The sequence below is a fragment of the Chiloscyllium plagiosum genome, unplaced genomic scaffold (assembly GCF_037043375.1).
Source record: "Chiloscyllium plagiosum isolate Xiang-an unplaced genomic scaffold, Cpla_swu_hap1 HiC_scaffold_22, whole genome shotgun sequence".
Lineage (NCBI taxonomy): Eukaryota > Metazoa > Chordata > Chondrichthyes > Orectolobiformes > Hemiscylliidae > Chiloscyllium > Chiloscyllium plagiosum.
Genome location: NW_028270160.1, coordinates 57388483 through 57416135, shown reverse-complemented (window position 1 = coordinate 57416135; position 27653 = coordinate 57388483). Strand labels below are relative to the sequence as shown.

At 40.4% G+C, this 27653-nt stretch overlaps 1 protein-coding gene across 9 annotated transcripts in view; it reads left to right on the top strand.

Annotated features, from left to right (window-relative positions):
• Nucleotides 1–27653, top strand: part of rhobtb1 (Rho related BTB domain containing 1) — a 213823-nt gene that overhangs the window by 73957 nt on the left and 112213 nt on the right. For 7 of the 9 annotated variants that reach the window (XR_015760962.1, XM_087999108.1, XM_087999110.1 and 4 more), the window contains exons 2-3: nucleotides 22391–22592; nucleotides 23397–23500. The exons of 1 other annotated variant lie outside the window; for it this stretch is intronic. Coding sequence is in view for 6 of the 8 variants with exons in the window: in XM_087999108.1 (XP_087855234.1) it covers nucleotides 22401–22592; nucleotides 23397–23500 (296 nt within the window). In the remaining 2 variants the exon portion in view is untranslated. Of the gene's footprint in view, nucleotides 1–22390; nucleotides 22593–23396; nucleotides 23501–27653 lie in introns of those variants that run through there. One more of the 9 variants, XM_043712322.2, reaches the window with a different exon arrangement.

The following is a 27653-nucleotide window of genomic DNA, read 5'->3' as shown; positions in this document are numbered from 1 at the left end:
AGCCAAAGTTTCTCCTAAAGCCCTGTGCTAAGCAATTAGGCTGGTATGAAACATTACAGTGGCACTCCAAGACCATGTATGTGACAAAAAGCAGGTTGTCTGGAGATAGCTGTCTTATCATTAAATCAAAGAAGAAATTCTGAAACTTGGGGCAAAAGCTGTGTGAAGATGCGAAGTAGGAGGGCAATTGAACTGTGGTCCAGGCTTCTGATCAGATGGCGATGCAATTTTACAAACCAATTACTTTATAAGTGAACACAGATTTTGAAAATGAATAAGTACCAAGCAACTGAAATGTTTAAGGAATCAGTAAGACCCTACTTTACAGGCCATATGAATTTTTTTATTAAGCATACCTTTAGAGGTGGAGGATCAGAATGTTAGTAACTTTTAAAGTGCAGCAAAACATTAGCAACTATTATTGTGTTTGACATTCATGCAGTAAGCCTTTTCTCTTTACCAAAGTGATAGGAAGATTATGATTTAGGGTCAAGGCCCATGTAATGAATGGTCTTCTGGCTGAATATGGGTTGAAAAGCAGTTGGAGAGGACAGTGTTGCAGAAACTGAAGAGTGCTCCCATCAGATGGGTCATGCTGAGGTATATTGTTCATTCTGGAAGAAGGTCCTCCAATTTGAGGGAGGGGGGAACCTGAGAAGAACGGAGGTGTGTGCATTTTGGTCAGCTCAGCAGCAATTTGCAAGGGCACCCTTCTGGGGAATGGATCATGAACAGAGACTTGTGTGGAGATGACTCCACTAGTTGCCAGGATCTACTGATAATGGACTCATTACTTTTGAGATGTGAGAGTAGCAATGTCACTGAAGATTGAACTGGCTCTGAGAGATCATTGTTGATTTGTGAAACATGATGGAGGAGAATTTGAGCTTTGCTTCAATTGGTTGTTATTGGATTTTGGTAACTGTCATGTTTAATGAATTTCTGTGTCTTGGTTCAGTGCAGACATGTACAGCATCTCCCAATCAATTGCACATCATCACATCATTATAGTGATACGTGGGCCAATGTGGATCAATTTCTGAATGAATGTGGATGGTCAGGCTGAGAGGGTCAGAGGGTAAAGTACCATTTCTCACTTCCCCATAGCAAGGTCTCATAGACTATGTATGTGAACATCAATACTCCCCAGGGCAGCCAGCAGCCTTTGTTAATCAGAAGGATTTTGTTCCTCCATTGTCTGTGTATCTGATTTCCTCAAAATCCAACTTGTTTGTGAAGGATCAAAATAAATCTTTATCTAGAGTTTTTATTTGATATTTTCTGGAGGGTTACTTATTGATTTTTAAGCAGCTCAAATTTTATTCTCACCAACTCCCTTTATTAAGTGATGTATTAACATAGTAACATTATCTTAAGTATTTACGTGAAGTTTTTCCAGGTTTTTTTGATAGACAAGATGTGAAAAGGCTTACAGTATATAACAGCTTGACCAATTTCAAGTGAAGGGTTCATCAAATCAAAATAATATGCTAACAATATATCATTGCTAGATTTAAAACAGTTTTTCAAAGTAACAATTTTATTTGGCTTCACATGGTTTTGAACCACTTGCATAAACCAAAGGAAGTATCTGTGCATTGTCTAAATAGAAAATTAGAATTTACCAAATCAAAATAATAATAGATTAACCTCAACTTCCAACCATTCGATTCAATAGATCAATCAGACAGGCTCAAGTATTTTAGGGAAGTTAGTGCAAAACCAAAAGAAGAGTTGCTTATTTCTCATCTTGCTACTTCTCCAGTCCAAAAACAACACCACCATCTAAAATTAAAACATAATGTTCTCTGCAGACTGCTGCTGTTGTTCTGTGTACCTTCCCTTGCTCCTCTGGGCCTGCTTTTATGGTTTCTGTGTTTCTAGCCAATCCTGCTTGGTGTTTTCCGGTTTTTCTTCTCTTCGACCTCATCCTGGTCATGGAGGATCCTGAATGTTCTGGTCAAAGTGGGTTATTGCCTAGAATCATTACTTCAGCTCCTCCATTGACAGGTTATCAACCCCAGTTCTTCTTACCTTATTTTCTGTCTGTCTGGATGAGCAGCAAAAATACAGGACTATGGACACCTGTTACGGAAGCAGCTGGGAGGAAGAGACACAATCTGCATCTGGAGGAGCAAGTACTCACTGATACCAAGCTTGATAACATTCAGGACTCAGCAACTTTCTTCATTAATACTCCATCTACCACCTTCAGCATTCACTTCCTTCACCACCAATGCACTAGTGGCAGCAATATTTACTATGTGCAACATGCACTGCAGTAACTCACCAAGGCTTTTCTGATGATACAGATAGGAGCAAATTACTGCAGATGCTGGAATCTGTATTGAAACACAAAAAAAATGATATGGGTGTAAAGCAGCATCCATGGAGACAAAGCAAGCTAAAGTTTTGAGTCTAGATGACCCTTCGTCAGAATTGAAGTAAAATGTGGAGGGGTTAGAATTTATGCAGTAGTTTGCGGAGGGGGGAGTTGGGTGAGATTTGGAGTCCTGGGGAAGAAAGGATGTTGATGGTTCAGATTAAGTGCTGAGAAAGAAAACAAGACTGTGAAAGAGTGTTTTGGCAAACATCTTGTCAACACCAGCAGTGGAATGGAAAACAACGAAGATGTGCATGGTAAAAGAGACAGCCCATTTGAAACTCCCAAGATAGCCTCTCAACTATACAAACAAAGGCACCAGGTGTTTGGGTATGCCCTTACATCTCAAGTTCTCCTTCAAAGATTTCACTCAATAATAAAGTCCTAAAAATATATGTAGACATTTCTATCGTAAGGCTTCTGCTAATAACTTGTCTATTGCCATGATTTCTTCGAATTATCGGAACAAGGTCAACATCAAAGATGAAATAATTACCATAAGCAGAATGTATTGCTGTATTAAAATTCCTGGCACTTCTTCCCCACAAGCATTGTGGGTGTACCTTCACAAGGTGGACTGTAATGATTCAAAAGTGCAGCTTGCCATCACTTTTTCAAAGGCATTTGGAGATGGGTAATAAACACTGGTTTAACCAGCGATGCTAATATCAATGTGGAATGTAAAGCATCTTTAGGCAAGGAGGAAATTGAAGAGGATCACTCTCCGTATCTTCTAGGCCCAAGAAACTGCTTGAAGGGCACCAAACTTTAGGCACATGGGAAGTTCAGAAGGTATTTTAAAATCATGTGTTTCTCCTTACCCTTACCACTTCAGCCATATACAATAGAGAGCCACAATCCAAGTATGCACACAAACCATTCATTTCTGCTGGAATCCCAGACTCCAGTCACCCATTAACACCTGATACATTTGCAATTTACAAATAATGAGTACACCAGCCTTTGTCACCCAGCCAGCCCTTGAGTCATGCATAAACGTCCCTTTCAGTGCCAGAGGATAACTAAGATTGAATAGAAATTTTCATAAACAAAATCAAACATTTTATTACATTACATTACATGCAAGCCCCAAACCATTAATTGTCTAATCACATGTCAAGCCCAAGTGAACCTAGTATATTTTCTAAATTCTCTTATGTGGACTTCTACATGGTACTCCCTCTTTGCTGCTGGCTGCTGACCTCATTTTCCTTTGGCATGGGATGAGCTAGAGCAGCTGTCCTGTGCAGCCTGAGGTTTGTTGGGCCCTATCATGCTGAGGGACTCCTCTATCTTGATATTGCAAATAGCTGAGGCTATGATATCAATGAGAAGCCCCTATTCATGCTGAGTTCTGAGGAGGAGCATGCCATAGCAGAAGGCAGTTGCTTCTTCTCTTGAAAGGCAGATCTTCCCTGCTGACCTGAGAGGCTTGAGGACCTAGTGGAGACTTTGGGTGCCTCATTCACTTCTTGCCTTCCCAGTACTCCCTGTTGTTTAGGGACAAGGTTCTGACATGCAGGTCTTTGTGCATCTCTGATAGCCACTGACTAGTTTCATCTAGGACCATCTGGAGAATTTGGCTGCAATGAGTTATGGAATTATGCAGCATGGAAATTGGTCTTTCAGTCCAACTTGCACATGCTGAACCAAATTTCCCAAACTAAATTAGTCCCATTTGCCTGTTTTTGCCTCATGTCTCTGTAAACCTTTCCTATTTATGTACCAGTCCAAATATCTTTTAAATGTTGTGATTGTACCTGCATCTGTCACTTCCTCTGGCAGTGCATTCCATATATAAGCCTCTGAGTGAAAAGGTTGCCCTCAGGTCTGTTTTATATCTTGCCCCCTTCCTTAAAAATATGCTGTCTAGTTTTGAACTCACCTACCCTAGGGAAAAGATCTTTTGCGATTCGTCCTCTCTACATCCCTCATGATTTTATAAATCTCTATAACCCCCTCAAGCTCTTGTGCTTCAGTTTGAAGAGGTGACAAAAAAAGATTGAAGGCAGAGAAGTAGATATTATCTGTATGGACTTCAACAAGGTGTTCAACAAGATTCCACATGGTAGATCAAGGTTGGATCACATGGGATTCAAGGGTACCAGTCAATTGAAAACAAAAAGAGGAGACATTGGTGGTAGAAGAGGGTGGGTAGAATGGTTAGAAGAAGAAAATTAGGCAGCTAGGAATGTGGAAACAGTTTGTAAGAGCTTTTCTAAATACTGTACATAAAAGGAGAGTATCTGAACCAAACACTGCTTCCTTGGTCAAATCAGGCAAAATAGTCATTGTTGATGAAGAAGTGATCAGAGACTAGAAACTAATGGATTGCCAGGCCTAATGGCCTATGTCCTGGTTTTCTTAAAAAAAGGTAGCTTCAGACATAGTGGATGCATTGATTAGATTATGGAAAATTTCCTAGGTTCCAACCAGTACCAGAAAAGTGGATGTCAGCAAATGTAATACTGCTACTCAAGAAAGGAGAGAGAGAATCAAACTACAAGAAAGTTACCTTGACATTCGTCATTGCAAAATTGCTGGAATCTATTATTAAAGGAGTCTTAATGCATTTTTCAATTCACTCATGGGATGTGGATGTTGCTGGCTGGACATGCATTAATTATCTACCCTTATTTGCACTTGGAAGGTGGGGTGAGCTGTCGTCTTGAACTGCTGCAGTCCATTTGCAACTCCTAGTGAGATCAGACAGTGTCAGCAAAATCTGAGTGTTTGACAGTTAGAAGATGATAATAGTACATTGCTACAAGGATCAGCCATTCATAATTACTCAGTCTCTTCATCTAAATAATTAATGTATCTTTAAATTTGCTGATGATAAAGTTGTGTAGACATGAAGGCTATGAGGAAGGGCACAAATAGGTCACAGAAAGATACAAGTAGATTGAGTGGGCAGTGAGGTGGCAGATGGAGTATGTTGTGGGGAAATCACTCACGCTGGTAGCAAGATTAAGCAGCAGCATAGTTTAAGAAGCATGAAATGTTAAGTATTTAAGTGTACTCTTAGAAGGAACATAAAATTGGTATGCAGATTCAGCAAGCAACGAGATAGGCAGATGAAGTTGCTGATCTTTAATGCACGGGCACTGCAATACCATAATGAGGAAGTTGTGCAACAATTGTATAGGATGTTAGTAAAATCCCACATGGAGTACTATATGATCAAAGAAAGGTTATACTTGCATCAAAATTGGTAATGATCATGGCTGTTAGTTTGGTTCCTGGATACCAGACTGAGTAAACTGACCCTATCCTCTCTGGAATTTGAAAGATTGAGAGGTGATCTAATTAAAACATACATGATCTGAGAGAGCTTGACAGGATAGACTCGGTTGTTTCCCCTGACTGGGGTATCTCAAATAGGGAGCTGCAGTCTTAAGGTAAAGGTTCAATCATTTAAAACTAAGATGGGATGAAATTCTTCACTAATGCTGATGTGAATCTTTGGAATTTTTTGATGAGCAGGATGTAGTTATTTCATCACTGAATATATTTACGGCTGCGAAGAGACACTTTTCATCTTTCTTGAATTCAAAATATATAGGGAGCAGATAAGAAACTGGAATTGAGGCAGACGCTAAGCCCTGATTGTATTCAATGGCTGAACAACCTTGATGGAGCCACATAATCAATTTATGCTTTTTCTTATTTTCTAATGCTATTTGTTCTGTTTGTCACGACATGTTAACTTGGTCTTCCATGTATAAGTATCCAAGCACCGTTAACGTAATTGCTCATTGATTTTAAAAGTCTGCTTTCCTTTCTTTCTTCCAAAGTGCATAGCATCACATTGCTCCACATTATTCTATTTGCCATGTTCTTGTTCAGCTCTTAACCTGTCTGTGTCCCATGCTATGTATCCCATTTCAGATGCTATGTCCTCCCCACAACTTAATTCTCCACCTAGCTGTGTATTGTCAGAAAACTTGGGTGTGTTTAAATTCAATTCCTTTATCTAAATCATTCATATAGATTGACCTTCCTGTCATCTCCTTTCATGTAGAATGTGTCAGACATTTGGTGCTTTATTAGAAGAGTAGGGTGAGGAATGGCAGAAAAGAGATATTAGTTCCATAAAGCACATCTCATCAATTCCTTCCAGTAATGTTCACAGCACATTTTTTTCGTACATGTGACACTCCTTACTCTAAGCTGTTCCATTCTGTACTATTATTGCATTTTAAAGCACCAGCCTGAGCATTATTGCAACCATTAATGGCACATAATTGTGCCTCACAGCTGATTTGTCACAGTAGTCAGTTTAAACACTTCATTGGATGGCTACAGTCAGCTGTTAAAATGCTGCTTTAATTTTGTTTTAGAATTATTTTAGAATAGAACTGTAATCTTTGTTCAAAACGATAATGCACTATAGTTATTTTGAAAGTGGAACATGAATCTGGAGTCAAGCCCCAACCTGACAAATGTGTGAAGCACAATATGACTTGCAAGACTGGGGCTCTCACTCCATTTTATTCAATTTCCAGCTCAGGTTTTAATAACAGATTTTTGTTGCATATGTTTAGTGTCTGTGTGAAGCCATTACTTGTAGTGTCAATGAATTCAAAAATACCATTCACATAACAGGTCATTTCTATTCTTAGGAAACCTGGAAATTAGTAAGTGATATTGCACTTACGAGATTCTTTTCACTGGAGCTTTAATGGAGGTTCTAACTGATTTACTTTAAATCCATAAATACCTCTTAAAATAGAGGAAGTTCATTGAACAGCATCTTTCCTAACTTGCATTTTGTATGTTATTTAAATTGAAAATAAACCTCTTATAATGCTAATAGAATGTTTGTTTGTGCTTTGGTAACTACTGAGTCTAAATTGTGCAATTTACATCAAAGTATTTCTAATTTGTGTACTGTAAATCTGTAACAATATCTCCAACCTTAGTTTATTCTTCATGTAACATGATCATATTAAACTTGGAATTGTTTTCAAAGATGACCTGTCAATTATTAACAATGCAGATTATGCTGATGTAGATGTGCTGCATGACCTAGTCAGAAATAGCTTTCATCAGAGAGAATTTTCCAGAAGCCATTTGGTGAGTACTAATGCACAGATGAACATTATATGATGTGAAATGTTTAAATTGTCAAAGAACTTTGCTCAAGGCAATATGCTGCCCTATGCTAACTGAATCTAACAGCAATGCATTTGAGCACAGCACTAAGCTGATGTCTTTATTTAGGGCATATAATCTACTTTATGTAGTAATACTCAGAAAAAGATTTTGGGGCAGTGGGAATTAAATGAGACTTCAGATGTGTGAAACAAATTCTACCTGAATAGGTCATGATTAAGACTGTATGTGAATCAGTTTGTTGTTTGTAGGAAAAAGGTCTTTGCAAGTTATAAAATATATTGGCAGCCATTCTTGTTAAAGTATAATAACATTTATTGTGCCAAACTCATTGTTTGGGAGCAGCCATAATGGTGGAGCAGCCACACGCTTGTATTCCTTTGAACCAAGGTTGAGTAAATTTATAGAACCCAGCGAGCTCTTATTTACTTAAGAAACTGAGTAGTTTCATTCATTTTATGTGAGTTCTGCCCACAGACAGGTCTTTGACTCTGTCTGCTGCCGCTTCATCCTGAGCTAGTTTCTTGATAGTTTGCGATTGCCTCCAACTTTCAGGGACAAGGTGTGGAGGGCAGGTTCCAGGCAGAACAGGATTCAGACTTGCAATGCAAGTTATTCTGAACAACACAGTAGCCAATTAGCTAATTTGTTCTAGATCAATTAATCATAGAATCATACCATTGCAGAAGACTCCCTTTGACCTGTTGAGTCTGCATAGAGAAAAACTACTCTAAATTTATTCTAGTTCCACTTTTCAGCATTTGGCCTATAGCCTTGCTATTTCAAGTCCATATCCAAAGGGAAGGGGGTTGAGAGAAAAATAGGAATGGAATGCAGCTATGTGGGGTGGGGTGGTAACTTGGAAGGCAATGGTTATATGCAGATGGTGGGGTGATGGTGATAGGTCAGAGTGGACGGTGCAGCGGACATGTGGGAAAGAAGTTGCTCAGGTGGGATTGTTTGAGGGCGGTACTGAGGTGGAGGGTTGGATCTGGGGTGAAGGGGAGGGGAAACTGGTGAAATCGATGTTGATGCTGTGCGTTGGAGGGTCCCAAGGTGGAAGATGAGGCGTTCTTCCTCCAAATGTTGGGTGGTTGGATGTGGCGGTGGAGGAGGCCCAGCACTTCCTGCATGTCTTTGATGGGGGAGGGGGAGTTGAAGTGGTCGGTCACAGGGTAATGGGGTTATTTAGTGTGTGTGTGCCACAAAGATGTTCTCTGAAACTTTCTGCGAGTTGGTCACGGTAGAGGAGGTGTTTGGATGTGCAGGAAAATGTCTGCCAGATGTGGAAGGATCCTTTCGGGCCTTGGATGGAGGTGAGGAGAGAGGTGTGGGTGCAGGTTTTACACCTGCGGCAAAGGAAGGTGCTGAGAGTGGAGGGGGGTTGCTGGGGGACATGGTCCTAATGAGGGAGCTGCAAAGGGAATGGTCTCTGTGAAATGATGATAGAGGTGGGGAGGGAAGTATATCTCTGGTGAGGTGTGACTGTTGGTAGTGAAAATGATGGAGGATGATGTTTTGTACCTAGAGATTGGTGGGGTGGAAGGTGAGGTCCTGGGGTTCTATTCTTGTTGCGAATGGAGGGGTGGGGTTCAAAGGTGGAGGTCCTGAAAATGGAGGAGATGTGCTGGAGGGCATTGTTGACCATGTGAGAAGGGAAATTGTGGTCCTTGAAGTAGAAGGCCATCTGAGATGTTCTGGAGTGGAATTGCTTCCTCTGGGAGCAGATTCAGTGGGAATGGAGGAATTGGGAGTAAGGGATAGCGTTTTTACAGAGAGGGGGTGGAAGGAGATGTCATCCAGGTAGCTGTGGGAGTCGGTGGGTTTGACTTAGATGTCTGTGTTGAAGCAGTTGCAGGAAATGGAGACTGAGTGGTGCAGGAACCGCAGGGAGGATCGAAAGGAGAAATTGTTTAGGGTGAGGACCAGTTCAGCCAATCAAATTAGTGTGTTGGTGGACGGATAATAGTTGGGTCGGTGGGAGAAGAAGAAATTGAGGACTTGGAGGCCTTAGACATGGCGGATGGACTTGTACAGGCACAGGATATCCATGGTGAATATGAGGTGTTGGGGGCCGGGGAAACAAAAATCATGGAAGAGTTGGCGGTTGTGGGCGGTGATCTGAATGTATGTGAGGAGATCATGGACCAAGGAGGACAACAAGGTTAAGGTATGAGGAGATAAGTCTGGTTGGGCAGGAGCAGGCCTGCTTCTCAGATGCTGCCTGACCTGCTGTGCTTTTCCAGCGCCACACTTTTTGACTCTGATCTCCAGCATCTGCAATCCTCACTTTCTCCTACAGTGTAGTAACCGCTAATAACCCTAATAAAATTAGTTTTAGCAGAATAATGTGTGACTTTTAATCAGGTACTATTCTTATAGTGTTGTAAATTGAATCAAATATTATTTGTAGTTTTTATTTTGCCAAGTTGTTTCATTCTTTTTTGTGATTGGTGATGGATCCAGGGATTAAAGCTTTATGTTGCCCTTGAGACAAAAAATGTATTCCATGAAAATTGGAATTGAGACCCATAATGACAGTTCCTAGTAAAACACATCATCATCCTACTTTCAATTACCTTATAAATGCTAATTCTGTTGACAAAAAAGAGGGTATTATTTTCTGTTGGCATTGGCCATGGCACTGTCAGGTTTCATATTTGCACAGACATTAAAAATAGCATTTTTAGTGACCTGTGCCACACGCAAATAAGTCATATTTTGTCCTGGGATGTCTTACCGTTGTTCTCTTCCCTCCTCTGCTAAAGTTCAGGAATTCTGTAGCAGTTGTTTTATGGCTACTACAACCCCAGTGGTACCAAATTGAAGGAATGTAACTATGTGTGTCTGCATGTTGGTTAATTATAGCTGCAAAGCAGCCAAGCTTGATCTTGTCCTTTGAGAAGTCTCTCTGTTTTTACCCCTAGCCAAATGATCTGCACCAATCAGTAATGCTTGAGCTGAATTTGCCTGAATCAGCAGCGATCTTATCTGTTAAAGTGCCATGCTGTGGAATATGTTCACCCACTGAACTTTTGGCTTTTATTTGCACTACCCCTGCCAACTTCTTTCTGCTGGAGCTATAACTAGACTGCTTGTCCACACTTAAAGGCACTTCTGAAAATGGGAAAAAACAAAGACTGCAGATGCTGGAAACCAGATTCTAGATTAGAGTGGTGCTGGAAAAGCACAGCAGTTCAGGCAGCATCCGAGGAGCAGTAAAATCGACGTTTCGGGCAAAAGCCCTTCATCAGGAGTACAGGCAGAGAGCCTGAAGAGTGGAGAGATAAATGAGAAAATGGAAGAGGTCAATCATGATTGGACATTTGGATATTTTGTTAAACAATTTAAGGAAAAACTTTGGGGTAGCCAAACAGGACAATAATAGTGCCCCTTTCTTTCTCCTATTGTTGGCATTAAGATATTAGTCTCTTCACTGCTGCAGTTGGAGCACAATTTCTGTTCAGTTTTCTTCTATATTGCACATCTTTCAAAATAATTGTATCACCATTGACCAGGAGGTGGGGGAAAGTTGGTAGTAAGCTTGCCAGTTCCTAGAAATTGTACAGGTCTTAGCTTAGTGGTTGCAATCTTGCACCTGATTCAGAAGATTTTGGATTTAAGCTCCATTCCAAAGTTTTGAGCACGCACCTCGGCAGACTGTCCAGCACTGCAATCAGAGGAACTGTCTCTTTGTGAATTAAAAAGAGGTCTGCCCTTCAGGTAGCTGTCACCATTTGAAGGGTGCAGGAGTCCTTCTGATATCTGAATATTATTGTTGTGTGCAAATTGGATGTTGCCTGCATTATTGCAGTAACTCTGCTTCAAAAGCACTTCAGTAGTTGTGGAACACTTTGAGACATTCCAGGAATGTGATTGTAGATCTTCCTCTTTAGACTGGATCTAACATACTATTTTAACCAATTATATGCCTGCAAAAGGCTACCTCGTTTCTTATCGGCAAATTATTGAAATCTATAATTAAGAACAGAGTAACTGAACACTTCAAGAAATTTAAGTTGACTAAAGAGAACCAACGTGAATTTGGGAAGTGTACATGTTTAACAAATCTGATTGAATGTTTTGAGGAAGTAGTAAATGGGAATGTCTATCAATGAAGTTTAATAAGTTTAATAAACTTCCTGAAAGCTTTTAATAAGGTTCTACATCAAGAGACTAAGATAACATGGAAGGCATGGAATTGAAGGCAAGCTATTGACTTAAATAAGGCAGTAGACTATTTTGAATGATGGATACAACCAGGAATTTGAAGTAATGGACTAGAAGTCTTCTGCAAGGATCTGTTTTCATCCTCAACTATGCAGTGTATTAATTATTGTAAAGCACATTACCCAAGCCATATATCCATATATGAAAGAAGACCAGGATTGGTGGCAAGATAACTAGTATAGATAAGAGCATAAAAGTACAATGAGACAGTGACGGATTAATTAGCTGGGCAAAATTGGCAGATGTATTTCTCTGTAGGTATGGATAAGTTCATCAACTTTTCATCAAACCAAGATAGACATAATTATGATTTAAATCTGAAAAGTTAGGCAAATTGGATACACAGTTGGCCTAATGGTAGGAACCAGAGGGTAATAGTGGAAGGATGCTTGTTGACTGGAGACCTGTGACTAGTGGAGTGTCTCAGGTCAGTGTCGGGCCCATTGCTGCTTGTTATCTATATGAATGATTTGAATGAGAGTGTACAAGACATAATTAGTAAGTTTGCAGATGACACTAAAATAGAAGGTATCATGGACAGTGAGGACGATTATCAGAAATTGCAGCGGGACCTTGATAGCTGGGGAAATGGGTCAAGAAATGGCAAATGGAGTTTATTATAGCTAAGTGTGAGGTCTTGCATTTTGGAAAGTCAAATCAAGGTAGGAGTTTCATGGTGAATAATAGTCTTAAGGTGTGTAGTGGAACAGAGGGACCACGGTGTTCAGTTGCACGGTTCATTGAAAGTGGAGTCCCGGGTAGACAGGCAGTGAAGAAGGCTTTTGGCACATTAGCCTTCAACAGACAGGACATTGAGTATAAAAATTGGGAAGTTGTGTTGCAGTTGTATAGGACGTGATGAGGCCGCACTTGGAATATTGTGTTCAATTTTGGCCATTTTGCTATGGGAAAGATGTTATTAAACTGGAAAGAGTACAGAAGAAATTTACAAAGGTGTTGCCAGGACTCAAGGTCTGGGTTATAGGGAGAGGTTGGACAAACTCGAACTTTCTTTTTTTTTGGAACGTAGTAGACTGAGGGGGGGACTCTCATAGAAGTGTCTAAGGTCATGAGAGGCATGGATAGGGAGAATGCACTCCGTCTTTTTCCCAGGGTTGGGGAATCAAAGGCTAGAGGGCATCAGTTTAAGGTTAGAGGGGAAAGAATAGAAGGGGGGACCCAAGGGTCAGCTTTTTCTAGTACAGAGGTTGGTACGCATGTGGAATGAACTGCCAGTGGCAGTGGTTAAAATGAGTACATTAGCACCATTTACGAGGCATTTGGACAAACATGGATAGGAAGGCTTAAGAAGGATATGGGCCAAGTGCAGGGAAATGGGGTTAGCATAGATGGACATTTTGGTCAGCGTGGGCCAGTTCGGGCCGACAGGCCTGTCTCCATGCTGTAGGACTCTGACTCTATGATCATATTTTGTGTACGTGCTATTCTGGGAAGGCATCTTCAGAAACAGTGTATTGTTTGAGTACAGTGCAGATTATTTACCTACTGCGAATCCTATTTGGAATGTTACCAAGGTGCCAATGGCTACACTATGTAGATAAATTGTATTAAATGTGTTCATATTTCCTCGGATATTGCAAGATAAAGACTGCTTTGATTATGGTGTTTATGATTTTGAATGGAATTGAAATGGTAGACAGAAACCATTTCCATCATTGGGGATGGCTCAGTCAAGAGGACCCAACTTTAAAATCAGACAAGCCATCCAAGAAAGTCCATCTGTGTGCATGGATTGTAGAGATATTCTCCACAGCACCCTCCCCACCCCCAAAAAAGACAAAAATCTGCAAAAGCTAGAGCAAGGAATAATTTTAAATCTGAGGAGGATAATTTTCACTGTCTTCGGGTATAAAAGAAAATTGCAGAAAAATTATATTGAGGCAAATCTGGCATGATGCTTTGAATTAATCATTGTGTAACTGCTATGAGTAATTACTGACCAATTAATTACTTGCCTGTTTTTACTACAAGAACAAAGTTATCACTTAATCTCCTCCAAATCACCCTTGCTTGCAATTGAAAGTAATGAATCGTAGAATCTGTACAGTTGTGAAGCAGGCCATTTGTCCCATCAAGTCCACACTGACCCTCCGAAGAGCATCCTACTCAAACCCACTGCCTTACCCTATCCCTGTAACCCTGTGTATCTTGTGGCTAATCCACTTAGCTTGCATATCCTTAGACACTGTGTGAGCAATTTGGCATAGCCAATCCAGCTAACCTGCACATCTGTGAACTGTGGGAGGAAGTCAGAGCACCTGGAAGAAACCCACGCAGACGCAGGCAGAATGCGCAAACTCAACACACAGTCACCCGAGGATGGAATCGAACCTGGGTCTCTGCTGCTATGAAGTAACAATGCTAGCCACTTATACCATCTAACTTTGCACCCAATCTTTAATTCATAATTCCTTCCATTGACCATTTGGTACTGGGAGTCGAGCTGAGTAAAGTCTACCCCGATCAAGAGGTATTGGCATTGAAGCTCTTTTTTTAATAGCAAGGGTTTTGCAATTGTCTTTGTCTGTAGTGAAACCAGTAACTGCTTGCCAGTTTACAATTAAGTCTTTGTGGTCTATTTAAAATTTAGTGCTGTGTGTATCATGAGCCAATGGCTTTCATTAAACCACTCAAAGGATTATATAATAAAACTCTGTTGTAGCCCAGATTAATTATTTGATGAACTGTGCATAGTTTCTATTCTGCTTCCAGTCAAGTTCCTTATTTATACCACACACACAACTGTTGTTTGTTTTTTTTTGTACTTTTCAAGGTGAGGTTGTTCGGCACTTTTTCCATTGACTCTGAGTTCATACGACTTTTATACTTGTGATTACCTCCCCACGCTGATGGGAGAGGCAAATGGGCAAAGAAGGTATTTTTTATTCTATGCTTACCAGTATAACTCAGCTACTCCTGATGACCTGTTTTCCCTCGAACTGTAGTTTTGTTTAGGTTTTCTTCTACTTTGGCATCTTAAAACTCACTCTGGTGATGTGATGAATCTAGTTGTTGCCACTGGAATGGAACGAAGCGTTGTCATAGTTGAAGAAATTGTACATGAAGTGCACACTCCACATGCTGCCTCAAACTAGCTGTTAGCTCCCATTACATAAATTATTTGAAATTACAATAACATCAAGCTTAATTGATCAATTCATATAATACTTAATGACTTTCATAATGGAGGAAATAGTTTTAATGGGTCATTTTTGGAAGTTATTTGAATTTCAGCACTTCTGACTGCCTCTTGTCAGTTGCCTCTTGTACATATGCATTAAGGAAGTACTTTGCCACCTTTTTTAAGTGTTGCATTTACCACGTTTAAATTTAGCATTGCACATGCATCTGAAATATACTCAAAAGTAGCAACAAATACCAACTGTGGTAGACAGCAGACCAACTGGATGTGAGAAAATAGATGAATTTCCAACAAAAACATTACAAAAGTATCAGTAACAAACTGACAAAACTTCCCTGTTCTTTAAAAAAGAGAATCTAGGAAATATCTAATTTTCTTGAAATCTTTGGCTGTCTTGTTTCTCAATTAAAGATTTACTATTTTAATATAATGAGGATGTAAAAATGAGAAGTTAGAAAATGACTTAAAATGCCCTTTCTGTTCTTTTAAATGCTTCTTTTCATTTTATTTCAGGGGCCTATTCACATTTTCAATTTATAGTTATTTTAGTTTGCTAAAACAATTCGCCTCAGTTGAAAAGAAGCAAGCTACTGCTCTCAACATGCAGTTGTGTTTAAGACATCTTGTTTTATTTTTAAGCAGGACTCTATCAGTAAGACTAGCATTTCCAAGCATGGTAAATTTCTAGTTTTTAATCCACCTCTCATCACTTCCCACATCTGTTTCAAAGGAATGCAATATTACTGCTAATACAAAGAAAAATACAAATCATAATTTTGGAACTTTTGAAAGAAAAAGTAAATTTGGTTTCTTTAGTACAAAAGTATCAGCATGTTGAGAAACATGAGCATTATGAAAGTAAGTTTTTTGATAGAAAAGAATGAACGTTCATTCATACAATTCTCACTTCCTTGGTTACAATGAATTATCAACAGTACGGAAGTGGTTATTTTCAGGCTCTTCCTCCTCTTCGTATGTCTGCAAGTATCAAGTTAGCTTCAACATGTATGTTAGTACTTGTAAGCTACACCACTGCACTGCTTCTGTGGTGTCACACTGTTTCTGATGCCGAGTCATTTGATGTGGCTTAACCTCCTTCTGCTAAACCTTGGGAAGATTGAAACCATTGTCTTTGCTATTACAGGCTCAATTATCATATTTGCCCATCAATGAAGGTTTAATTAGAAGTGAGCTAAGTTCAACTCCCAATACAATCACTGAGACAGCCTTCTTTCATTTCCGTCATACCCACCTCTGCCCTATCTCAGGAATTCTGCTGTTGAAACACTTAGATTGAAGAAAATATGGCAAATGAATAACTTTATTCATGAGTTTCAGATGTTGCTGCTGAAATCAAAATTTATTGCCTATCCCTAAATAACCTATAGAAAGTAGCAGTGAGTTGTCTCATTGAACTTCTGCAGTCCATGTGATATTGGGTACATAGAATATTGTAATTGAGGGAGTTTTAGCATTTTGACTCAGTGACACTGAAGGAATGACAGTATAGTTTCAAGTCAGGACTTATGTGCGGCATAGAGGGGAACATCCGTAAAGTGGTGATCTCGTTCATCTGCTTTCCTTGGCCTTCTAAGTCGTATAGATCAATAATTTGGAAGGTGCTGTTGCAGGAGCCTTGGTAAGTCACAGCAGGACACTTTCTGCATAGCGGCATCAGTAATGGAGGAGTGAATATTGAACGTATTAAATGGGATCCAATCAAGTTGATTTAGAGTCATAGAGATGTACAGTATGGAAACAGACCCTTCGGTCCAACTTGTCCATGCCGATCAGATATCCCAACCCAATCTAGTCCCATCTGCCAGCACCTGGCCCATATCCCTCCAAACCCTTCCTATTCATAAACCCATCCAAATGCCTCTTAAATGTTGCAATTGTACCAGCCTCCACCACTTCCTCTGGCAGCTCATTCCATACACATACCACCCACTGTGTGAAAAAGTTGCCCCTGAGGTCTCTTCTATATCTTTCCCCTCTTACCCTAAACCTATGCCCTCTAGCTCTGGACTCTCCCGACACCAGGAAAAATACTTTATCAATTTAACCTATCCATGCCCCTCATAATTTTGTAAGCCTTTATAAGGTCACCCCTCAGCCTCCGTCGCTCCAGGGAAAACAGCCCCAGCTTGTTCAGCTTCTTCCTGTTGCTCAAATCCTCCTACCCTGGCAACATCTTTATAAATCTTTTCTGAACCCTTTCACGTTTCACAACATTTTTCAGATAGGAAGGAGACCAGAATTGCACACAATATTCCAAAAGTGGCCGAACCAGTGTCCTGTGCAGCTGCAACGTGACCTCCCAACTCCTGTACTCAATACTCTGACCAATAAAAGAAAGCATACCAAACGCCGCCTTCACTATCCTATCTACCTGCGACTCCACTTTCAAGGAGCTATGAACCTGCACTGCAAGGTCTCTTTGTTCAGCAACACTCCCTATACCTTACAGTTAAGTGTTTAGGTCCTGCTAAGATTTGCTTTCCCAAAATGCAGAACCTCGCATTTATCTGAATTAAACTCCATCCGCCACTTCTCAGCCCATTGGCCCAACTGGTCAAGATCCTGTTGTAATCTGAGGTAACCCTCTTTGCTGTCCACTACATCTCCAATTTTGGTTTCATCTGCAAACTTACTAACTGTACCTCTTATGCTCACATCCAAATCATTTATGTAAATGACAAAACAATCGAGGACCCAGCACCTATCCTTGTGGCACTCCACTGGTTACAGGCCTCCAGTCTGAAAAACAACCCTCCACCACCACCACCACCACCACCACTACCTTCTACCTTCGAGCCAGTTCTGTATCCAAATGGCTAGTTCTCCCTGTATTCCATGAGATCTAACCTTGCTAACCAGTCTCCCATGGGGAACCTTGTTAACCAGTCTCCCGTGGGGAACCTTGTTAACCAGTCTCCCGTGGGGAACCTTGTTAACCAGTCTCCCGTGGGGAACCTTGTTAACCAGTCTCCCGTGGGGAACCTTGTTAACCAGTCTCCCGTGGGGAACCTTGTTGAACACCTTACTGAAGTCCATATAGATCACATCTACTGCTCTGCCCTCATCAATCCTCTTTGTTACTTCTTCAAAAAACTCAATCAAGTTTGTGAGACATGATTTCCCATGCACAAAGCCATGTTGACTATCCTTAATCAGGCTTTTCCTTTCTAAATACATGTAAATCCTGTCCCTCGGGATTCCCTCCAGCAACTTGCCCATTACTAACATCAGGCTCACCGATCTATAGTTTGCTGGCTTATCCTTACCACCCTTCTTAAACAGTGACATCACATTAGCCAATCTCCAGTCTTCCGGCACCTCACCTGTGACTATCGGTGATACAAATATCTCAGCAAGAGGCTCAGCAATCACTTTTCTGGCTTCCCACAAAGTTCTAGGGTACATCTGACCAGGTCGTGGGGATTTATCTACCTTTATGCGTTTCAAGACATCCAGCACTTCCTCCGCTGTAATATGGACATGTTGCAAGGTGTCACCATCTATTTCCCTACAGACTGTCTTCCATATCCTTTTCCACAGTAAATACTGATGCAAAATACTCGTTTAGTATCTGTCCAATTTTCTGCAGCTCCACACAAAGGCTGCCTTGCTGGTCTTTGAGCGGCCCTATTCTCTGTCTAGTTACTCTTTTGTCCTTAATGTATTTGTAAAACCCTTTGGATTCTCCTTAATTCTATTTGCCGAAGCTACCTCATGTTCCCTTTTTTTGCCCTCCTGATTTCCCTCTTCAGTATATTCCTACTGCCTTTATACTCTTCTAAGGATTCACTCGATCTATCCTGTCTATACCTGACATATGCTTCCTCCTTTTTCTTAACCAAACCCTCAATTTCTTTAGTCATCCAGCATTTCATATATCTACCAGCCTTTCCTTTCACCCTAACAGGAATATACTTTCTCTGGATTCTCATTTTCCAGCTGTCCCTTTACCTGCGAATATCTGCCCCCAATCAGCTTTTGAAAGTTCTTGCCTCATACCGTCAAAATTGGCCTTTCTCCAATTTAGAACTTCAACTTTTAGATCTGGTCTATCCTTTTCTATCACTATTTTAAAATTAATAGAATTATGGTCACTGGCCCCAAAGTGCTCCCCGACTGACACCTCAGTCACCTGCCCTGCCTTATTTCCCAAGAGTAGGTCAAGTTTTGCCCCTTCTTTAGTAGGTACATCCACATACTGAATCAGAAAATTTTCTTATACACACTAAACAAATTCCTCTCCATCTAAACCCTTAACTGATTTCTTTGTCTTGGATGGAACCAAGCTTCTTGAGTGACATTAGAGCTGCACTCATCCAGGCAAATGGAGGGTGTTCAATCGCACTTGTAACTTGTGCCTACTTCTTACCTTATGATGAAGGGAAGCTCATCAAAGAAGCAGCTGAAGATGATTGGGCCTTGGACCCTACCCTTCAGAGTCCAGTGATGTCCTGTATCTGAAGTGCTTGACCTACCACAACCAAAAATCTTCAATTAGACTTGGTATGGTTCCAACCATCAGTTTTTTTTTTTCCCCTTATTCCCAGTGACTCCGGTTTTATTCAGTGCTCTTTTTGCCACATTTGGTCAAATGCTACTTTGATATTAAGCGCAGTCAACATCATTTGCTCATATCTGCAGATGAAACCAATGCATGGCTCTCATTGCTGTAATGATCTAATAAGATCTTCCCACTCTGTTCTTTCACAAGCATCAGCTCATCAAAAACAAAATCACACTTATCCATTGCCTCCAATTGTCTATGCATCCTGACTAACATTGATTTTAATTCCACTAATGTCTTGAGTTTAATGATCTAACCTTTGTCTTTAAATCACTTAAACATAGTGCCGTTCCTACATCTGTAACCTCTTCTCCCTCAAACTCCGTTCTCATGCATTTTGCCTCTTGTGGATTCTTTCTTTTCTTAGACTCTCAGTTGTGGTGTGCCTTCAGCTGCGCAAGTCACTTTCTCGAGCATTCCCATTTCATACTCCCATTGCCTTTTTCTAGGTCATCTAAATGTTGGTCATTTTGATAAGATCTCTTTCTTTTACTTAGCATCTGTTTTTCAACAAAGCCTCTTTTGAGATGTTTTCTATCTTAAGGTGTCAAATTATTGATGAGAATTAAACAGGTGATACAACGGCCTTTTTACAAGAGACACCAATGGTTAGAGGTTTTTTTGTCTTGTATAATGTTGCAAAAAATAACATTTAATATAGTAGCAACATGGTTACTGGTAGCCACTAACCAGGTGCTACCAACAAGTCACACACATTCTGTTCATCATGCCATTGATTCATGCGATATGTCAATGTCTGTGCTTTGTGATGTTAGATATATAGTGTCTGTCGAGGTAAAAACAATGACTGCAGATGCTGGAAACCAGATTCTGGATTAGTGTTGCTGGAAGAGCACAGCAGTTCAGGCAGCGTCCAAGGAGCAGCGAAATCGACGTTTCGGGCAAAAGCCCGATGAAGGTCCTGATGGTACAACTATAGTGTCTGTCGCCAATACGGACATATCATAGCAAACATCATGTCCTTTCAGCTGTTTCAAACCAACCCATGCTTGCAAAACTCAAAACACAAGTTCCAACATGAAAATCTGATTCTTATTATATCAACTCTTTATTGGCCAACATTTTCTAAATAATCCTGAATGTGTTCAGTTGGCTCGCAGTTTGACCCATTTGTGTGTATTGGAAGCTTAATGTATTAATTCATGTGAAAGAAGGTATATGTATGTTGCAGCTGTTTTAACCGATTGGAACAAGTGAAAGCCATTACCTAATTCATTCCTTGGGACAGTGTCTTTACCAATTACAGCCAACATGTCTGATTTAAATTTGAACAAAGTTAACTATTAGTCATCAGGTAACTGGTACATCTAATTGACTGTTACCTCTGTCAATTAGAATCTACTTGCAATCTAGTCAACACTTTTCTCAAACCGTATAAAAGGAACAAAAAATAAAAAAATGTTTTCTCTTTACTTTGGTGTTTCTTGTAAATTGTCTCTTGTAAATGAAGTCTTCACCTGACAAAGGAGCAGTGCTGTGAAAGCTTGTGATTTTAGATAAACCTGTTGAACTATAACCTAGTTTCATGTGGCTTCTGACCAAGATAATATTGTGTGTGTTCTGTGATGAAACCTATCTATCATTATAAGCTCTACTACCTATGGTTAGCTATCTAATTTTCCTGGATGATCTGTTACAACAACAAAAAAAATTAGGGTGTCTTTGTTTTCTGCCCAAAACAGATGGAATTATTGCTAATGCCAGGCTTGAGTTATTTTGAATCTTGGCTTCCCATTAAGCTGCCTGTATGCAGCTGCAAATGGATGGTAGTGAGAAGGTGGGGATTGGGGCAGCTCTTGTGCTGATCTGGCTAGGATGCTAGGGCTGAGCATGGAGATGGAGAAAATCCTGGTCTAAACTGAATCAGCATTGAACTGGATATTTTTGGAGTGTCTCTAGATGCACTGGAGTCCATCGGAAAAACAAACTAAACTTGATGACTTTTTTTAGAACCTAAATTAGATCACATTTGCTGAGTTCTGGTTGATTTGCTGAACGAAGTAGCATTTGTTCGAGCAAGTAATTCACTGGTTCATTGTTTTAGCTGCTTAGCTCTTGGTACAACTATGTGGAAAATGCACTTTTGTATGTTAATGTTGCTAAAGGCTTCCTTTTAATAAGTATAGTACCCCAAATTACATGCTTAAGAAGTAGTTTTCTTCACCGTTGGATTTTGGGCTTTGAGCCCTAAAGAAGGGTTATACCTGAAACATTGACTTCTCCACCTCCTGATGTTGCTTGGCTTGCTGTGTTCTTCCAGCTTCCTGTTTGTTTACATTGGGCATCATAGCTGAGATGTTTCTCAACCCCAATACATTAGGTGCCCAGACATTTTCCAAGTAAACAAAATGATGACTGATAGTTGTAATTGCCCCCATTCACCGTATAGTCATGATTAAAGTTATAACTACTTGCCGTTGACTTGGTAGCAGATTTGGACTTTTGTGAGCCTTTTACATGAGCGTTTTTGAAGTTTAGACCAGCTTGACGAAGTTTCCAATTTTCAACTGTTTCTGTTTCCAACACAAAATCAGACTGAATAATAGACTGATATAAACACAGGCTACAGGTTTTGGTCAGCAGAATCTAGCCAATTCCACTTCCAGAATGACAAGTAATCCAGTCTAGTTAAACAATAGTGGTGTGTTTGTGTATGATAGGCTTGTTTTTATAAAGACTAAAGATATGGCAGGATTTGGCTTGAATGCACTGAAAAATACCAGTGTTGCAAATTTGCCTATGGTTTAGTACAAACCACAGTATAAATGGAGCAAAGTTAGAACCTAAATTAGATCATATTTGCTGAGTTCTGGTTGTTTTGCTGAACGAAGTAGCATTTGTTCGAGCAAGTATGTAAGAGCTGTGTATTCTTTTGTTTGTTCCAATGTAGTTTACTGTAAATGGACACTGCTATGGATTATGAAAGGCCAAATGTTGAAACTATCAAGTGTGTTGTTGTTGGAGACAATGCTGTGGGAAAGACACGACTCATCTGTGCAAGAGCATGCAATACCACCTTAACACAGTACCAGTTGCTGTCCACTCACGTTCCTACTGTCTGGGCGATTGACCAGTATCGTGTTTGTCAAGAGGTAAGAATTTCTTTTACAAAAGTGTGACTTAACTCTGTACAAATATTAAATGTACATGATACACAAAGTCAAAGATTATGCTTTGAATGTACTCTAACATTATTTGGTTTTTTCTTTGTCCCGAGATTTCTCTCAAGATTGCCATTCAAAAAACAAGTATTTTATTGAACGGTGTATTTCTTTCTTTCTTTCTTTCTTTTTAAACATGGTTCTTAGTAGTTTTAGATACAATGGTAGAAGCTGTAGGCTTGCAAATCTAATAAAACAGTTGTAAAATTGTATTGTGTATAGGTCACTTTGAATTGAACAAGTTCAGGTTTGGATACAAATGGAGAAACTGGGAATAAACTATTGCTCTTCAACTTATTAAAGATTTGAATATTTTAAATTTAATAAGATGCAAGAGGCCAGCAAGCATGTTTGTTATTGTAACTGAATGAACAATTTGAAAAAAAATTACACAGCAATCTGACTAATGCCTTTAGAGCTATCTTGAGATTCTCAATATAAGCACCCTTTTGATCCAATATTTGGAACTGTTGGTTGTACTGCTATTAAGAGATATACAAACTGGAGTAAACAAACTTCATTTTAACTCAAGGGAAAGAATTCTGCTCTCTTTGTATTAGGTGTTACTGAGCATTGTAATTGTGTTCCTTGTTTTTTTTAGTGTCATGTTGGGAATATACTTGAGTTACTCTCTCTCAGATTAACATTAATGTAATACTCCAAAGTTTGTTGACTTTGCTGTCATTGAATTTAAAATATTTTCAATTTATTGCATTAAATGTTGATTTTGTTTAGGTGCTTGAACGTTCCCGAGATGTTGTAGATGAAGTAAGCATATCTCTCAGGCTGTGGGATACATTTGGTGACCACCATAAGGACAGGCGTTTTGCATATGGCAGGTAAAATAAAAGTGGAAGAAATACACCACATACAAATTGTGTGTGTGTGTGTGTTTAAGTTTAATAAACTTCTCAAGGGAATACAGACATTTTACAAAAGATACTGGGGTTCTGTTTTGAGCAACAACTTTTAAATAAAGTATTTCATAATTAAAATATAAAGTTGGCAATCAGGTAATAGTTTGTAGAATGAAAAGACCTAACGATCAAACTTCTTAAAATTTGAGTAACGTGTGAATTACCTTTTAATGTAGTTTCTTCCTGTCAAAAAATGTTTTTGACTGCTTTTAGAGTATATTACCCATCATGTGATTGCTTACTAGCTGTTATTTCCATTCCATTCTTGCTTACCATTGCTGTCTAACATTTAACTTTAAAGTTTCAATTTTTTTGTAGGATTATGGTGCATGGATAGAAGGCAGAAGAATAATTCTATAATATATCCTCTCTTCCCCAATCCCCCACCTTAAAAATTACACAGCTGCCCTGGAAAAGTTGGAGTGAGATGCCAGAGGAAGTGATGGATTTAAAAGGCATTCAGATGGGTACTTGAAGGGTTTAGGGGGATCTGGGCCAAATGCTGGCAAATCAGACTAGGTCAGATTGGGATATCTGGTCGGCGTGGACAAATTGGACTGAAGGGTTTGTTTCTGTACTATAAGGAGCAGACACAGATAGGATAGTACAGAAGTAAAAGTTGTTGTTCTCTTCCAAAATCAAAGTATCATTTCCTTGAATGTGTCTAAATTTCTGCCAGTTCTCGAAACATCGTGATGCATCTGACATTAAAACAAAACAAATGCATGGTAAGTTAGTCAGCCTCTGAACATAGAAAAGAGCTTATTATTTAGAGAAGAAACTTTATCAGAGTTAAGTAAGGTACTTAAGCCCTTTACTAAGAATTGAATGTATTGAGTGATAGGCAAATTTTGTAACCACATGTATCTATCAGAAGATTTTTTCTTCCTTTCAAAAAAAAGGAGGCTTGAGATAGATGTAAAACTGCTTAATATGGGAATATTACCCAGTGGAGCTGTGAAAAGGAGCAGCTGCAGCAAAGATCAAAGTGGAATGCAAGCTGTCAGGAAATTGAGAGTGTACTTGGGTCTGAGGTTGCAATGGCCAATTTGTCAAACCAGAAGGCTGCCAAGAAGCAAAAAGGAAGATAATTTATTTTATGTTGAAGAGACTCATCCATTGGCTGCACTGATTAGAATTTTCAGCCAATGATATTGTTCATGACTTTTGACCAAATTACTTTTTTTTTGGAGGAGAACAATGAGCTTTACCTCTGTACTTCTGACCAAATGATGGGCCATGTACACCCAAAGTTTCAGTTTGCTGCGTGCCTGTAAAGTTTCCTGTTCCCAATCCGATTTGTAAAATTTCTCTTGGAGTTCGGGAAGGTGTCAAATTGGTCCAATCTGTGTGATTGCAATTGAATGTTGAAGTAAGAATAAGGAATGGCGGATTTGGAAGAAGAAAACTAAGTGCGTAAACGCGATTTATTTATAGAACCAAATAGAGGCTGAAATACTCAGCAGGTCAGATGGCACCTGTGTGAGACAACAAAGTCAAGGTTTCAAGACAAATTGTCTAAAAGTTATTTGTTTGTCCTTTACAAGCTGAAATAATCGTGACCCTCAGAGTTTGTTAATAATAAATACTAAATTGAATGTAATAAATTAGATCGTTTGGCCTGATCAAACTTTCAATACGAGCATGGCTGATTTAGTTTGTGCTTTGAATTCTACATATCAACCTACCCCTGTAATTTCTTGATTTCCCCCTGCTTAACAAACATTGTCAATGATCCCTCCCACCTCCACAGCCTTCTGAGACAGATATCCAAAGTGTCTCAACTATCTGAAAGAAAAGAAAATCTCATCGTCTCTGACTTTTAATTTTTAATTCTAAAACAGTAATTCTGGTTCTGAACTTAGCCACAAGCCAAAACATCATTTACACATACATCTTGTCAATCTTGAGGATGTTATACACTTTATTCAAATCTCCAATCCCTCTCCATCTTCTAAACTCTCGTGGGAATAAGTCAGCCTATCCAGCCCATCCAACCTATCCTTATAAGACAAACCATTCATTTTATGTATCATAATAAACTTTCCTCCAATGCATTTATATCCTTCTGTAAATAAATATTTGAGATGTGTCTGTCCAATTTCCAGTATAACTGAAGCACAACATAGTCATAGAATTGTACAGCACAGAAATGGACCCTTTGATCCAACTTGTCCATGCTGTCCAGGTATCCTAACCTAATCTAATCCCATTTGCCAGCACTTGGACCATATCCCTCTAAACCCTTCCTGTTCATGAACCCATCCAAATTCCTATTAAATGTTGCAATTGTACCACCCTCCATCACTTCCTCGGCAGCTCTTTCCATAGATGCATCACCCTCTGTGTAGAAAAAGTTGCCCCTAGGTCCCTTTTTTAAATGTTTCTGTCTCACTCTAAACCTATGCCCTCTAGTTCTGGATTCCCTCACCCAAGGGAAAAGATCTTGTCTATTTACCCTATCCATGATTTTATAAACCTCTATACGGTCACCCCTCAGTTTCCAACGCTCCAGGGAAAACAGCCCCAGCCTATTTAGCCTCCCTCATAACTCAAATCCTCCAACCCTGGCAACATCCTTGTAAATATTTTATGAACCCTTTCAAGTTTCACAACATCCTTCCGATAGGAGAGAGACCAGAATCGCACACAATATTTCAAAAGTGGCCAAGCCAATGTCCTGTGCAGCCACAACATGACCTCTCAACTCCTATACTCAATAAAGTAAAGCATACCAAACCCCTTCTTCACTATCCTATCTGTCTGCGATTCCACTTTCAAGGATCTATGAACCTGCACTGTGAGGTCTCTTTGTCCGGCAACAGTCCCCAGGACCTTACCCTTAGGTGTTTAAATCCTGGTCTGATTTGCTTTTCCAAAATGCAGCACCTTATATTTATCTAAATTAAGCTCCATCTGCCACTCCTCAGCTCATTGGCCCACCTGATGAAGATCTTGTTGTACTCTGAGGTAACCTTCTTCGTACATCTTTAACTTTATGTTCAGCTCTCCTCATAATAGAGGATAACATCCCATTAACTGCCTTGATTACATTCTATGCCTGCACTTTATGTTTAGTAACTATGTGCACCAGAAAACCTATTTCCCCTGCACCTTGAAATTCCGCAGTCATTCACCATTTGGAGTAATTTTCTTTCATACTTTTCCTGCCAACCTAAACAATTTAACATTTTCTCAAATTATACTCCATCTGCCAAATTTACATCACGTCCTCCTCCACGTCCTCCTCCTCGTCCTCCACGTCCTCCTCCACGTCCTCGTCCTCCTCCACGTCCTCCTCCTCCTCCTCCTCCTCGTCCTCGTCCTCGTCCTCGTCCTCGTCCTCGTCCTCGTCCTCCTCGAACTCCTCGTCCTCCTCCTCCTCCTCGAACTCCTCGTCCTCCTCCTCCTCCTCGAACTCCTCGTCCTCCTCCTCCTCCTCGAACTCCTCGTCCTCGTCCTCGTCCTCGTCCTCGTCCTCCTCGTCCTCGTCCTCGTCCTCGTCCTCGTCCTCGTCCTCGTCCTCGTCCTCGTCCTCGTCCTCGTCCTCCTCGTCCTCCTCCTCCTCCTCGTCCTCCTCCTCCTCCTCGTCCTCCTCCTCGTCCTCGTCCTCGTCCTTGTCCTCGTCCTCGTCCTCGTCCTCGTCCTCGTCCTCGTCCTCGTCCTCGTCCTCCTCCTCGTCCTCCTCCTCGTACTCCTCCTCGTACTCCTCCCAGTCCTCCTCCTCCTCCCAGTCCTCCTCCTCCCAGTCGTCCTCCTCCTCCTCCCAGTCCTCCTCCTCCTCCCTCCTCCTCCTCCCAGTCCTCCTCCTCCTCCCAGTCCTCCTCCTCCTCCCAGTCCTCCTCCTCCTCCCAGTCCTCCTCCTCCTCCCAGTCCTCCTCCTCCTCCCAGTCCTCCTTCTCCTCCCAGTCCTTCTCCTCCCAGTCCTTCTCCTCCCAGTCCTTCTCCTCCCAGTCCTTCTCCTCCCAGTCCTTCTCCTCCCAGTCCTTCTCCTCCCAGTCCTTCTCCTCCCAGTCCTTCTCCTCCCAGTCCTTCTCCTCCCAGTCCTTCTCCTCCCAGTCCTTCTCCTCCCAGT